The sequence below is a fragment of the Hypanus sabinus genome, chromosome 10, assembly GCF_030144855.1.
Source record: "Hypanus sabinus isolate sHypSab1 chromosome 10, sHypSab1.hap1, whole genome shotgun sequence".
NCBI lineage: Eukaryota > Metazoa > Chordata > Chondrichthyes > Myliobatiformes > Dasyatidae > Hypanus > Hypanus sabinus.
The window spans coordinates 110393331-110406702 of record NC_082715.1 but is presented as its reverse complement, the minus strand read 5'-3'; the positions used below and the strand labels follow the sequence as shown (position 1 = coordinate 110406702).

General features: G+C 48.3%; 1 protein-coding gene across 1 annotated transcript in view; it reads right to left on the bottom strand.

Annotated features, from left to right (window-relative positions):
• The window catches only part of LOC132401347 (dynein axonemal heavy chain 8-like), a 674688-nt gene that overhangs the window by 434167 nt on the left and 227149 nt on the right, over positions 1-13372 (bottom strand). Inside the window, exons 31-32 of the mRNA XM_059983476.1 lie at positions 12630-12730; positions 10912-11049 (exon numbers count right to left, since the gene is read on the bottom strand). Of these exons, the coding sequence (XP_059839459.1) occupies positions 10912-11049; positions 12630-12730 (239 nt within the window). The remainder of the gene's footprint in view (positions 1-10911; positions 11050-12629; positions 12731-13372) is intronic.

Genomic DNA, 13372 nt, shown 5'->3' with positions numbered 1-13372 from the left:
ATTCAGAAAGTCCTGTGAAACACACTGGGCTCCCATTCACAGTCCTGTGAAACTCACTGGGCTCCCATTCAGACAGTCCTGTGAAACTCACTGGGCTCCCATTCAGACAGACCTGTGAAACTCACTGGGCTCCCATGCAGACAGTCCTGTGAAACTCACTGGGCTCCCATTCAGACAGACCTGTGAAACTCACTTGCCTCCCATTCTGACAGTCCAGTGAAACTCACTGGGCTCCCATTCAGACAGTCCAGTGAAACTCACTGGGCTCCCATTCAGACAGTCCAGTGAAACTCACTGGGCTCCCATTCACAGTCCTGTGAAACTCACTGGGCTCCCATTCAGACAGTCCTGTGAAACTCACTGGGCTCCCATTCAGACAGTCCTGTGAAACTCACTGGGCTCCCATTCAGACAGTCCTGTTAAACTCACTGGGCTCCCATTCACAGTCCTGTGAAACTCACTGGGCTCCCATTCAGACAGTCCTATGAAACTCACTGGGCTCCCATTCAGAAAGTCCTGTGAAACTCACTGGGCTCCCATTCACAGTCCTGTGAAACTCACTGGGCTCCCATTCAGACAGTCGAGTGAAACTCACTGGGCTCCCATTCAGACAGTCCTGTGAAACTCACTGGGCTCCCATTCAGACAGACCTGTGAAACTCACTGGGCTCCCATTCAGACAGTCCTGTAAAACTCACTGGGCTCCCATTCAGACAGACCTGTGAAACTCATTTGCCTCCCATTCTGACAGTCCAGTGAAACTCACTGGGCTCCCATTCAGACAGTCCAGTGAAACTCACTGGGCTCCCATTCAGACAGTCCAGTGAAACTCACTGGGCTCCCATTCACAGTCCTGTGAAACTCACTGGGCTCCCATTCAGACAGTCCTGTGAAACTCACTGGGCTCCCATTCAGACAGTCCTGTGAAACTCACTGGGCTCCCATTCAGACAGTCCTGTTAAACTCACTGGGCTCCCATTCAGACAGTCCTGTGAAACTCACTGGGCTCCCATTCAGACAGACCTGTGAAACTCACTTGCCTCCCATTCTGACAGTCCAGTGAAACTCACTGGGCTCCCATTCAGACAGTCCAGTGAAACTCACTGGGCTCCCATTCAGACAGTCCAGTGAAACTAACTGGGCTCCCATTCACAGTCCTGTGAAACTCACTGGGCTCCCATTCAGACAGTCCAGTGAAACTCACTGGGCTCCCATTCAGACAGTCCAGTGAAACTCACTGGGCTCCCATTCACAGTCCTGTGAAACTCACTGGGCTCCCATTCAGACAGTCCTGTGAAACTCACTGGGCTCCCATTCAGAAAGTCCTGTGAAACTCACTGGGCTCCCATTCACAGTCCAGTGAAACTCACTGGGCTCCCATTCACAGTCCTGTGAAACTCACTGGGCTCCCATTCAGACAGTCCTGTGAAACTCACTGGGCTCCCATTCAGACAGTCCTGTGAAACTCACTGGGCTCCCATTCAGACAGTCCTGTTAAACTCACTGGGCTCCCATTCAGACAGTCCAGTGAAACTCACTGGGCTCCCATTCACAGTGCTGTGAAACTCACTGGGCTCATATTCAGACAGTCCAGTGAAACTCACTGGGCTCCCATTCAGAAAGTCCTGTGAAACACACTGGGCTCCCATTCACAGTCCTGTGAAACTCACTGGGCTCCCATTCAGACAGTCGAGTGAAACTCACTGGGCTCCCATTCAGACAGTCCTGTGAAACTCACTGGGCTCCCATTCAGACAGACCTGTGAAACTCACTGGGCTCCCATGCAGACAGTCCTGTGAAACTCACTGGGCTCCCATTCAGACAGACCTGTGAAACTCACTTGCCTCCCATTCTGACAGTCCAGTGAAACTCACTGGGCTCCCATTCAGACAGTCCAGTGAAACTCACTGGGCTCCCATTCAGACAGTCCAGTGAAACTCACTGGGCTCCCATTCACAGTCCTGTGAAACTCACTGGGCTCCCATTCAGACAGTCCTGTGAAACTCACTGGGCTCCCATTCAGACAGTCCTGTGAAACTCACTGGGCTCCCATTCAGACAGTCCTGTTAAACTCACTGGGCTCCCATTCACAGTCCTGTGAAACTCACTGGGCTCCCATTCAGACAGTCCTGTGAAACTCACTGGGCTCCCATTCAGACAGTCCAGTGAAACTCACTGGGCTCCCATTCAGACAGTCCAGTGAAACTCACTGGGCTCCCATTCACAGTCCTGTGAAACTCACTGGGCTCCCATTCAGACAGTCCTGTGAAACTCACTGGGCTCCCATTCAGAAAGTCCTGTGAAACTCACTGGGCTCCCATTCACAGTCCTGTGAAACTCACTGGGCTCCCATTCAGACAGTCGAGTGAAACTCACTGGGCTCCCATTCAGACAGTCCTGTGAAACTCACTGGGCTCCCATTCAGACAGACCTGTGAAACTCACTGGGCTCCCATTCAGACAGTCCTGTGAAACTCACTGGGCTCCCATTCAGACAGACCTGTGAAACTCACTTGCCTCCCATTCTGACAGTCCAGTGAAACTCACTGGGCTCCCATTCAGACAGTCCAGTGAAACTCACTGGGCTCCCATTCAGACAGTCCAGTGAAACTCACTGGGCTCCCATTCAGACAGTCCAGTGAAACTCACTGGGCTCCCATTCACAGTCCTGTGAAACTCACTGGGCTCCCATTCAGACAGTCCTGTGAAACTCACTGGGCTCCCATTCAGACTGTCCTGTGAAACTCACTGGGCTCCCATTCAGACAGTCCTGTTAAACTCACTGGGCTCCCATTCAGACAGTCCTGTGAAACTCACTGGGCTCCCATTCAGACAGACCTGTGAAACTCACTTGCCTCCCATTCTGACAGTCCAGTGAAACTCACTGGGCTCCCATTCAGACAGTCCAGTGAAACTCACTGGGCTCCCATTCACAGTCCTGTGAAACTCACTGGGCTCATATTCAGACAGTCCAGTGAAACTCACTGGGCTCCCATTCAGACAGTCCTGTTAAACTCACTGGGCTCCCATTCAGACAGTCCTGTGAAACTCACTGGGCTCCCATTCAGACAGACCTGTGAAACTCACTTGCCTCCCATTCTGACAGTCCAGTGAAACTCACTGGGCTCCCATTCAGACAGTCCAGTGAAACTCACTGGGCTCCCATTCAGACAGTCCAGTGAAACTCACTGGGCTCCCATTCACAGTCCTGTGAAACTCACTGGGCTCCCATTCAGACAGTCCTGTGAAACTCACTGGGCTCCCATTCAGACAGTCCTGTGAAACTCACTGGGCTCCCATTCAGACAGTCCTGTTAAACTCACTGGGCTCCCATTCAGACAGTCCTGTGAAACTCACTGGGCTCCCATTCAGACAGACCTGTGAATCTCACTTGCCTCCCATTCTGACAGTCCAGTGAAACTCACTGGGCTCCCATTCAGACAGTCCAGTGAAACTCACTGGGCTCCCATTCACAGTCCTGTGAAACTCACTGGGCTCATATTCAGACAGTCCAGTGAAACTCACTGGGCTCCCATTCAGAAAGTCCTGTGAAACACACTGGGCTCCCATTCACAGTCCTGTGAAACTCACTGGGCTCCCATTCAGACAGTCGAGTGAAACTCACTGGGCTCCCATTCAGACAGTCCTGTGAAACTCACTGGGCTCCCATTCAGACAGTCCTGTGAAACTCACTGGGCTCCCATTCAGACAGACCTGTGAAACTCACTGGGCTCCCATTCAGACAGTCCTGTGAAACTCACTGGGCTCCCATTCAGACAGACCTGTGAAACTCACTTGCCTCCCATTCAGACAGTCCTGTGAAACTCACTGGGCTCCCATTCAGACAGACCTGTGAAACTCACTGGGCTCCCATGCAGACAGTCCTGTGAAACTCACTGGGCTCCCATTCAGACAGACCTGTGAAACTCACTTGCCTCCCATTCTGACAGTCCAGTGAAACTCACTGGGCTCCCATTCAGACAGTCCAGTGAAACTCACTGGGCTCCCATTCAGACAGTCCAGTGAAACTCACTGGGCTCCCATTCACAGTCCTGTGAAACTCACTGGGCTCCCATTCAGACAGTCCTGTGAAACTCACTGGGCTCCCATTCAGACAGTCCTGTGAAACTCACTGGGCTCCCATTCAGACAGTCCTGTTAAACTCACTGGGCTCCCATTCACAGTCCTGTGAAACTCACTGGGCTCCCATTCAGACAGTCCTGTGAAACTCACTGGGCTCCCATTCAGAAAGTCCTGTGAAACTCACTGGGCTCCCATTCACAGTCCTGTGAAACTCACTGGGCTCCCATTCAGACAGTCGAGTGAAACTCACTGGGCTCCCATTCAGACAGTCGAGTGAAACTCACTGGGCTCCCATTCAGACAGTCCTGTGAAACTCACTGGGCTCCCATTCAGACAGACCTGTGAAACTCACTGGGCTCCCATGCAGACAGTCCTGTGAAACTCACTGGGCTCCCATTCAGACAGACCTGTGAAACTCACTTGCCTCCCATTCTGACAGTCCAGTGAAACTCACTGGGCTCCCATTCAGACAGTCCAGTGAAACTCACTGGGCTCCCATTCAGACAGTCCAGTGAAACTCACTGGGCTCCCATTCAGACAGTCCTGTGAAACTCACTGGGCTCCCATTCAGACAGTCCTGTGAAACTCACTGGGCTCCCATTCAGACAGTCCTGTTAAACTCACTGGGCTCCCATTCACAGTCCTGTGAAACTCACTGGGCTCCCATTCAGACAGTCCTGTGAAACTCACTGGGCTCCCATTCAGAAAGTCCTGTGAAACTCACTGGGCTCCCATTCACAGTCCTGTGAAACTCACTTGCCTCCCATTCAGACAGACCTGTGAAACTCACTTGCCTCCCATTCTGACAGTCCAGTGAAACTCACTGGGCTCCCATTCAGACAGTCCAGTGAAACTCACTGGGCTCCCATTCACAGTCCTGTGAAACTCACTGGGCTCATATTCAGACAGTCCAGTGAAACTCACTGGGCTCCCATTCAGAAAGTCCTGTGAAACACACTGGGCTCCCATTCACAGTCCTGTGAAACTCACTGGGCTCCCATTCAGACAGTCGAGTGAAACTCACTGGGCTCCCATTCAGACAGTCCTGTGAAACTCACTGGGCTCCCATTCAGACAGACCTGTGAAACTCACTGGGCTCCCATTCAGACAGTCCTGTGAAACTCACTGGGCTCCCATTCAGACAGACCTGTGAAACTCACTTGCCTCCCATTCTGACAGTCCAGTGAAACTCACTGGGCTCCCATTCAGACTGTCCAGTGAAACTCACTGGGCTCCCATTCAGACAGTCCAGTGAAACTCACTGGGCTCCCATTCACAGTCCTTTGAAACTCACTGGGCTCCCATTCAGACAGTCCTGTGAAACTCACTGGGCTCCCATTCAGAAAGTCCTGTGAAACTCACTGGGCTCCCATTCACAGTCCTGTGAAACTCACTGGGCTCCCATTCAGACAGTCCTGTGAAACTCACTGGGCTCCCATTCAGACAGACCTGTGAAACTCACTGGGCTCCCATTCAGACAGTCCTGTGAAACTCACTGGGCTCACATTCAGACAGTCCTGTGAAACTCACTTGCCTCCCATTCAGACAGTCCAGTGAAACTCACTGGGCTCCCATTCAGACAGTCCAGTGAAACTCACTGGGCTCCCATTCAGACAGTCCAGTGAAACTCACTGGGCTCCCATTCACAGTCCAGTGAAACTCACTGGGCTCCCATTCAGACAGTCCAGTGAAACTCACTGGGCTCCCATTCAGACAGTCCAGTGAAACTCACTGGGCTCCCATTCACAGTCCTGTGAAACTCACTGGGCTCCCATTCACAGTCCTGTGAAACTCACTGGGCTCCCATTCAGACAGTCCTGTGAAACTCACTGGGCTCCCATTCAGAAAGTCCTGTGAAACTCACTGGGCTCCCATTCACAGTCCTGTGAAACTCACTGGGCTCCCATTCAGACAGTCCAGTGAAACTCACTGGGCTCCCATTCAGACAGTCCTGTGCAACTCACTGGGCTCCCATTCAGACAGACCTGTGAAACTCACTGGGCTCCCATTCAGACAGTCCTGTGAAACTCACTGGGCTCCCATTCAGACAGACCTGTGAAACTCACTTGCCTCCCATTCTGACAGTCCAGTGAAACTCACTGGGCTCCCATTCAGACTGTCCAGTGAAACTCACTGGGCTCCCATTCAGACAGTCCAGTGAAACTCACTGGGCTCCCATTCACAGTCCTGTGAAACTCACTGGGCTCCCATTCAGACAGTCCTGTGAAACTCACTGGGCTCCCATTCAGAAAGTCCTGTGAAACTCACTGGGCTCCCATTCACAGTCCTGTGAAACTCACTGGGCTCCCATTCAGACAGTCCTGTGAAACTCACTGGGCTCCCATTCAGACAGACCTGTGAAACTCACTGGGCTCCCATTCAGACAGTCCTGTGAAACTCACTGGGCTCCCATTCAGACAGACCTGTGAAACTCACTTGCCTCCCATTCTGACAGTCCAGTGAAACTCACTGGGCTCCCATTCAGAGAGTCCAGTGAAACTCACTGGGCTCCCATTCAGACTGTCCAGTGAAACTCACTGGGCTCCCATTCACAGTCCTGTGAAACTCACTGGGCTCCCATTCAGACAGTCCAGTGAAACTCACTGGGCTCCCATTCAGACAGTCCAGTGAAACTCACTGGGCTCCCATTCACAGTCCTGTGAAACTCACTGGGCTCCCATTCAGACAGTCCAGTGAAACTCACTGGGCTCCCATTCAGAAAGTCCTGTGAAACTCACTGGGCTCCCATTCACAGTCCTGTGAAACTCACTGGGCTCCCATTCAGACAGTCGAGTGAAACTCACTGGGCTCCCATTCAGACAGTCCTGTGAAACTCACTGGGCTCCCATTCAGACAGACCTGTGAAACTCACTGGGCTCCCATTCAGACAGTCCTGTGAAACTCACTGGGCTCCCATTCAGACAGACCTGTGAAACTCACTTGCCTCCCATTCTGACAGTCCAGTGAAACTCACTGGGCTCCCATTCAGACAGTCCAGTGAAACTCACTGGGCTCCCATTCAGACAGTCCAGTGAAACTCACTGGGCTCCCATTCACAGTCCTGTGAAACTCACTGGGCTCCCATTCAGACAGTCCTGTGAAACTCACTGGGCTCCCATTCAGAAAGTCCTGTGAAACTCACTGGGCTCCCATTCAGACAGTCGAGTGAAACTCACTGGGCTCCCATTCAGACAGTCCTGTGAAACTCACTGGGCTCCCATTCAGACAGACCTGTGAAACTCACTGGGCTCCCATTCAGACAGTCCTGTGAAACTCACTGGGCTCCCATTCAGACAGACCTGTGAAACTCACTTGCCTCCCATTCTGACAGTCCAGTGAAACTCACTGGGCTCCCATTCAGACAGTCCAGTGAAACTCACTGGGCTCCCATTCAGACAGTCCAGTGAAACTCACTGGGCTCCCATTCACAGTCCTGTGAAACTCACTGGGCTCCCATTCAGACAGTCCTGTGAAACTCACTGGGCTCCCATTCAGACAGACCTGTGAAACTCACTTGCCTCCCATTCTGACAGTCCAGTGAAACTCACTGGGCTCCCATTCAGACAGTCCAGTGAAACTCACTGGGCTCCCATTCAGACAGTCCAGTGAAACTCACTGGGCTCCCATTCACAGTCCAGTGAAACTCACTGGGCTCCCATTCAGACAGTCCAGTGAAACTCACTGGGCTCCCATTCACAGTCCTGTGAAACTCACTGGGCTCATATTCAGACAGTCCAGTGAAACTCACTGGGCTCCCATTCAGAAAGTCCTGTGAAACACACTGGGCTCCCATTCACAGTCCTGTGAAACTCACTGGGCTCCCATTCAGACAGTCGAGTGAAACTCACTGGGCTCCCATTCAGACAGTCCTGTGAAACTCACTGGGCTCCCATTCAGACAGTCCAGTGAAACTCACTGGGCTCCCATTCAGACAGTCCAGTGAAACTCACTGGGCTCCCATTCACAGTCCTGTGAAACTCACTGGGCTCCCATTCAGACAGTCCTGTGAAACTCACTGGGCTCCCATTCAGAAAGTCCTGTGAAACTCACTGGGCTCCCATTCACAGTCCTGTGAAACTCACTGGGCTCCCATTCAGACAGTCGAGTGAAACTCACTGGGCTCCCATTCAGACAGTCCTGTGAAACTCACTGGGCTCCCATTCAGACAGACCTGTGAAACTCACTGGGCTCCCATTCAGACATTCCTGTGAAACTCACTGGGCTCCCATTCAGACAGACCTGTGAAACTCACTTGCCTCCCATTCTGACAGTCCAGTGAAACTCACTGGGCTCCCATTCAGACAGTCCAGTGAAACTCACTGGGCTCCCATTCAGACAGTCCAGTGAAACTCACTGGGCTCCCATTCACAGTCCTGTGAAACTCACTGGGCTCCCATTCAGACAGTCCTGTGAAACTCACTGGGCTCCCATTCAGACAGTCCTGTGAAACTCACTGGGCTCCCATTCAGACAGTCCAGTGAAACTCACTGGGCTCCCATTCAGACAGTCCAGTGAAACTCACTGGGCTCCCATTCAGACAGTCCAGTGAAACTCACTGGGCTCCCATTCAGACAGTCCAGTGAAACTCACTGGGCTCCCATTCAGACAGTCCAGTGAAACTCCCCAGGTTCTGATTTCCACTCTCCAATGACATTTGTTGGATTTTCTGTGATATTTGTTCTACTACTGTGTAACAACTTAAATAGTGAGTTAACCGTATTTTCAGAATCAGACCGAGTCCCTTCATCAGGAAGGGTCTCAGCCCAAAATGTCAACAGTGCTTCTCCCTATAGATGCTGTCTGGCCTGCTGTGTTCCACCAGCATTTTGTCTGTGTTGCTTGAATTTCCAGCATCTGCTGATTTCCTCATGTTTGTTTCAGAATCAGAATCAGGTTTATTATCACTGACATGTGATGTGAAATCTGTTAACTTAGCAGCATCAGTTCAATATCTAGCATAATCTAGCAGAGAGAGAAAAAATAATAATAATACAATAAAACATAATAAACAAACAAGTAAATCAGTTACTTATATTGAAGAGATTATTTAAAAATGTGCAAAAACAGAAATACTGTATATTTTTTTAAAAGTAAGGTAGTGTTCAAAGCTTCAATGTCCATTGAGGAATCAGATGGCAGAGGGGAAGAAGCTGTTCCTGAATCACTGAGTGTGTGCCTTCAGGCTTCTGTACTTCCTACCTGATGGTAACAAGGAGAAAAGGGCATGCCCTGGGTCTTTAATAACGGACGCTGCCTTTCTGAGACACTGCTCCCTAAGGATGTCCTGGGTACTTAGCAGACTAGTGCCCAAGATGGAGCTAACTAGATTTACAACCTTCTGCAGCTTCTTCCAGTCCTGTGCAGTAGCCGTTCCGTACCAGACAGCGATGAGCCTGTCAGAATGCTCTCCACAGTACAACTATAGAAGTTTTTGAGTGTATTTGTTGACATGCCAAATCGCTTCAAACTCCTAATAAAGTATAGCCGCTGTCTTGCCTTCTTTATGACTACATCAATATGTTGGGACCAGGTTAGATCCTTAGAGATCTTGACACCCAGGAAACTGAAGCTGTTCAATCTCTCCACTTCTGACCCCTCTGTGAGGATTGGTATGTGTTCCTTCATCTTACCCTTCCGTAAGTCCACAATCAGCTCTTTCATCTTACTGACGTTGAGTGTCAGTTGTTGCTGCGGCTTCACTCCACTAGTTGGCATATCTCACTCCTGTACACCCTCTCGTCACCACCTGAGATTCTACTGAACTGGATCGTCAGCAAATTTGTAGACGGTGTTTGAGCTATGCCTAGCCACACAGTCATGTGTATACAAAGAGTGTATACAAAAAGCAGTGCTAAGCACACACCCCTGAGGTGTGCCAGTGTTGATTGTCAGCAAAGAGGATATGTTATCACCAATCTGCACAGACTGTGGTCTTCCAGTTAGGAAGTCAAGGATCCAATTACAGAGGTAGGTACAGAGGCCCTCTTTCTGAAACTTCTCTATCAGGATTGTGGGAATGATGGTATTAATTACTGAGCTATAGTCGATGAACAGCATCCTGATGGAGGTGCTTGTGTTGTCCAGCTGGTCAAAATGCCATGTGAAGAGCCATGGAGATTGCGTCTGCCGTTGACCTATTGTGGTGATAGGCAAATTGCAATGGGTCTAGGTCCTTGCTGAGGCAGGAGTTCAGTCTAGTCATAACCAACCTTCCAAAGCATTTCATCACTGTCAATGTGAGTGCTACCAGGCGATAGTCGTTAAGGCAGACAACATTATTCTTCTTTGGCACTGGTATAATTGTTGCCTTTTTAAAGTATGTGGAAACTTTTTCCCATAGCAGTGAAAGGTTGGTTGGCATTGGTTTTCAGAGCCATACCAGGTATTCCATCGGGACCTTCTGCCTTGTGAGAGATCACTCTCTTTAAAGACAGAGTAAGATCAGCCTCTGAGACAGAGATCACAGGGTCATCAGGTGCAGCAGGGATTTTCACCGCTGTAGTTGCGTTCTCCCTTTCAAAGCAGGCATTGAGTACATCTGGTAGTGAAGCATCACTGCCATTCATACTATTGAGTTTCGCTTTGTGGGAAGTAATGTCTTGCAGTCCCTGCCAGAGTTGCTGTGTATCTGATATCACTTCCAACCTCATTCAAGATTGTCCCTTTGCACTTGAAATAGCCCTCCGCAAATCAAATGATTAATTGGAATAACTGGTAATTCAGAGTTCATGGTGCTACCAAAGTCTTAAGCAAGCCAAGCCTAAACACACTGACTTTTTGTTGATAGCTTAGAATTAGTTGGCTAATATGTGAGAGTTAAAATCATTTACCTGTTCTGAAACTCCAAAAGCTCAGCATTAATCTTCTCAATGTCTAGTTCATTCCACAGAATGTCATAGTAACCATTAATTTTATGCATCACTGCATCGTAAAGACCATACAATTTCTGCAGAAGTCCCAGCTCCTTTCTGAAAAGTAAACAATGGAGTCAAAGAGCAAAAGGTTAACTTTTCATCCTTTCTTCAAATCTTCACACTTAAGTAAAATTATGGGACCATGGTGCAAATCCTGTTCAATAATTTAATTTACATCTCACAAACACAAGCTGTATGCCCAGAACTTACTAATCCTAACTACACCTTTCTGAAATGTGGGAGGAGACCGGAGCTCCAGAGGATGCCCATGCGGTCATGGGGAGAATGCACAAATTTCTTACAGACAGCAGCAGGAATTGAACCTTAATTGGTGATCGCATGGCACTGATGAGCTACCGTAATTGTTTAGACTTGTGATATGTACAAATGAACTGCAGTAATTCCAAATTACCGAGGTATGATTAATCACATACCCTGGCTGAAAAACAACCTCTGAATATAATTATCCAAAGTTCATTGTTCAAATTTCAAAGTACATTAATTATCAAGGTATGTATAAATAACACAACCTCAAGATTCTTCTGTTTCCGGGCAGCCACAAAACAAGAAACCAAAAATAACCCAATTTTATAAAAAAAAGAACACACAATGTGCAGAGAGAGTGAAAAAAACCATGCAAATAATGAAAGCAAGCAACAGCTTTCAGAATGAAACTGAGCCTCTCGACCCGAATCCTGGAGCAGCCACACTAAGCTCATAGTGTTGGTCTCAGCTCTTCACATGGCTGGGAAACTGTGGTGAAGCTCTCAGGCATGAAACCTGGAGCAGCCGGAGTAGGGCAAAGCCTCAGCACCAAGGAAAGCAGAGTAAACATCACAGCACAGAACCGATCCCAACACTCACCTCCAGTCCCAACACTGTGCCTTTTCAGTCCATCTGGCCAGCTCTAAAATTGTCTAAGTACCAGGTTCAACCTCCGCACTAGGACCCGGGCCCTGCCGCAATGATACACTCTGGGCCTGGACCCCACTGCCATGTTCCAGCCCATACTCAACCTTTCCAAATCGACCCATCACTTAGATTGATCCAACCTCACTCTCGATGCAAGTGGACAGGCCCCGAACCTGCCTCTCCTCCACCCACTCTTTTCTCTGCTTCATTAGCTCCAACACCGTCTCCAACTCCTCTTTGAACATGCTTCAACCTTGATCCAATTCTATCTCACGACTGCACTCCTTGAACCTTGCTCGTCTCTTCATTTTCTTCAGTGATAATGGCATGCTCTTAAGATATTATTAGCAACAAGATGTGAACATTTGTGCATCAGAGGACATGTTGACATGGAAGCTCCAAATAAGTTCCAGCTGGTCAGGCAGCATCTGCAGAGGGAATTGAACAATTAATGTTTCATGAAACCCTTAATCTGGTTTCAACTTAAAACATTAATTGTTCAACTCCCTCCACAGATGCTGCCTGACCAGCTGAATTCCCCCAGCATCTTACTCTTTTTTGCCCCTGATTCCTCCAATCTGTAACTCTATAGTTCTTGTCCCTGTTTTTTTTTTGTATAGAAGGTACTCTTGGCTTCTTTACTCAGAGAGGCATTTCAAATACTAATAAATCCGTCATGTACCAATAAAATACAATTGGTTCTTTTGGGAAGTCCAACTTACTTATTTTTCTGCAGTATTTCATAATCTTGAATAGGCAATCCAAATAAACGTTCTCCTGATGAATATGTTTCAAACTTCCTCCATAGCTCATCAAACCAGCTCTGAAAAGAACATAGTTTAGTTATATTTAATTCTCCTTTGTTTATGGCTCCTATTCTCTGTCCTTTCATCCCAGAAGCACTTCATGATGTTCCAGATAGAGCATAGTGACTTAAAATTTGAGGCAGAAGTTCCACAATTCATATAAATCATTTGAAATAAAACAACATAATTACAGTCACTAAGTTTGCTGATAACATAAATAAGCGGGTTGTTATATAAAGAGGCTTCAATGGAATAATATTGAAAATTAAACAACAGCAGAAGCTGGAAATCTGAAAGGGATAATTAAAGGTTGTAGGTAAGTTAAGTAGCCAATAGGTACTTTAAGACAATATGGAAAATGCTGGAGAATATGGCAAATGTGAAGCTATGTGTTATGACACAAAAATCAAAATAGAATACACTAAACAGTGATAGATTGAAGAGCTATGAGTCACAGAGCAATCTGATATCCTCATAATTAATTCACAGAAGGGTTATGCTGTATATACATAGATGTAGTTAGTAAGGAAGAAAGCTCAGAGATCATTATTGTTTATTGCTAAGAGCACAGAATACATATTTAGGGAGGTTATGCTTTAGATGTATTTTTCATTTGTGAGACTAAAAGACAGTGCACAGTACTAGTCCCTTTACTTAAA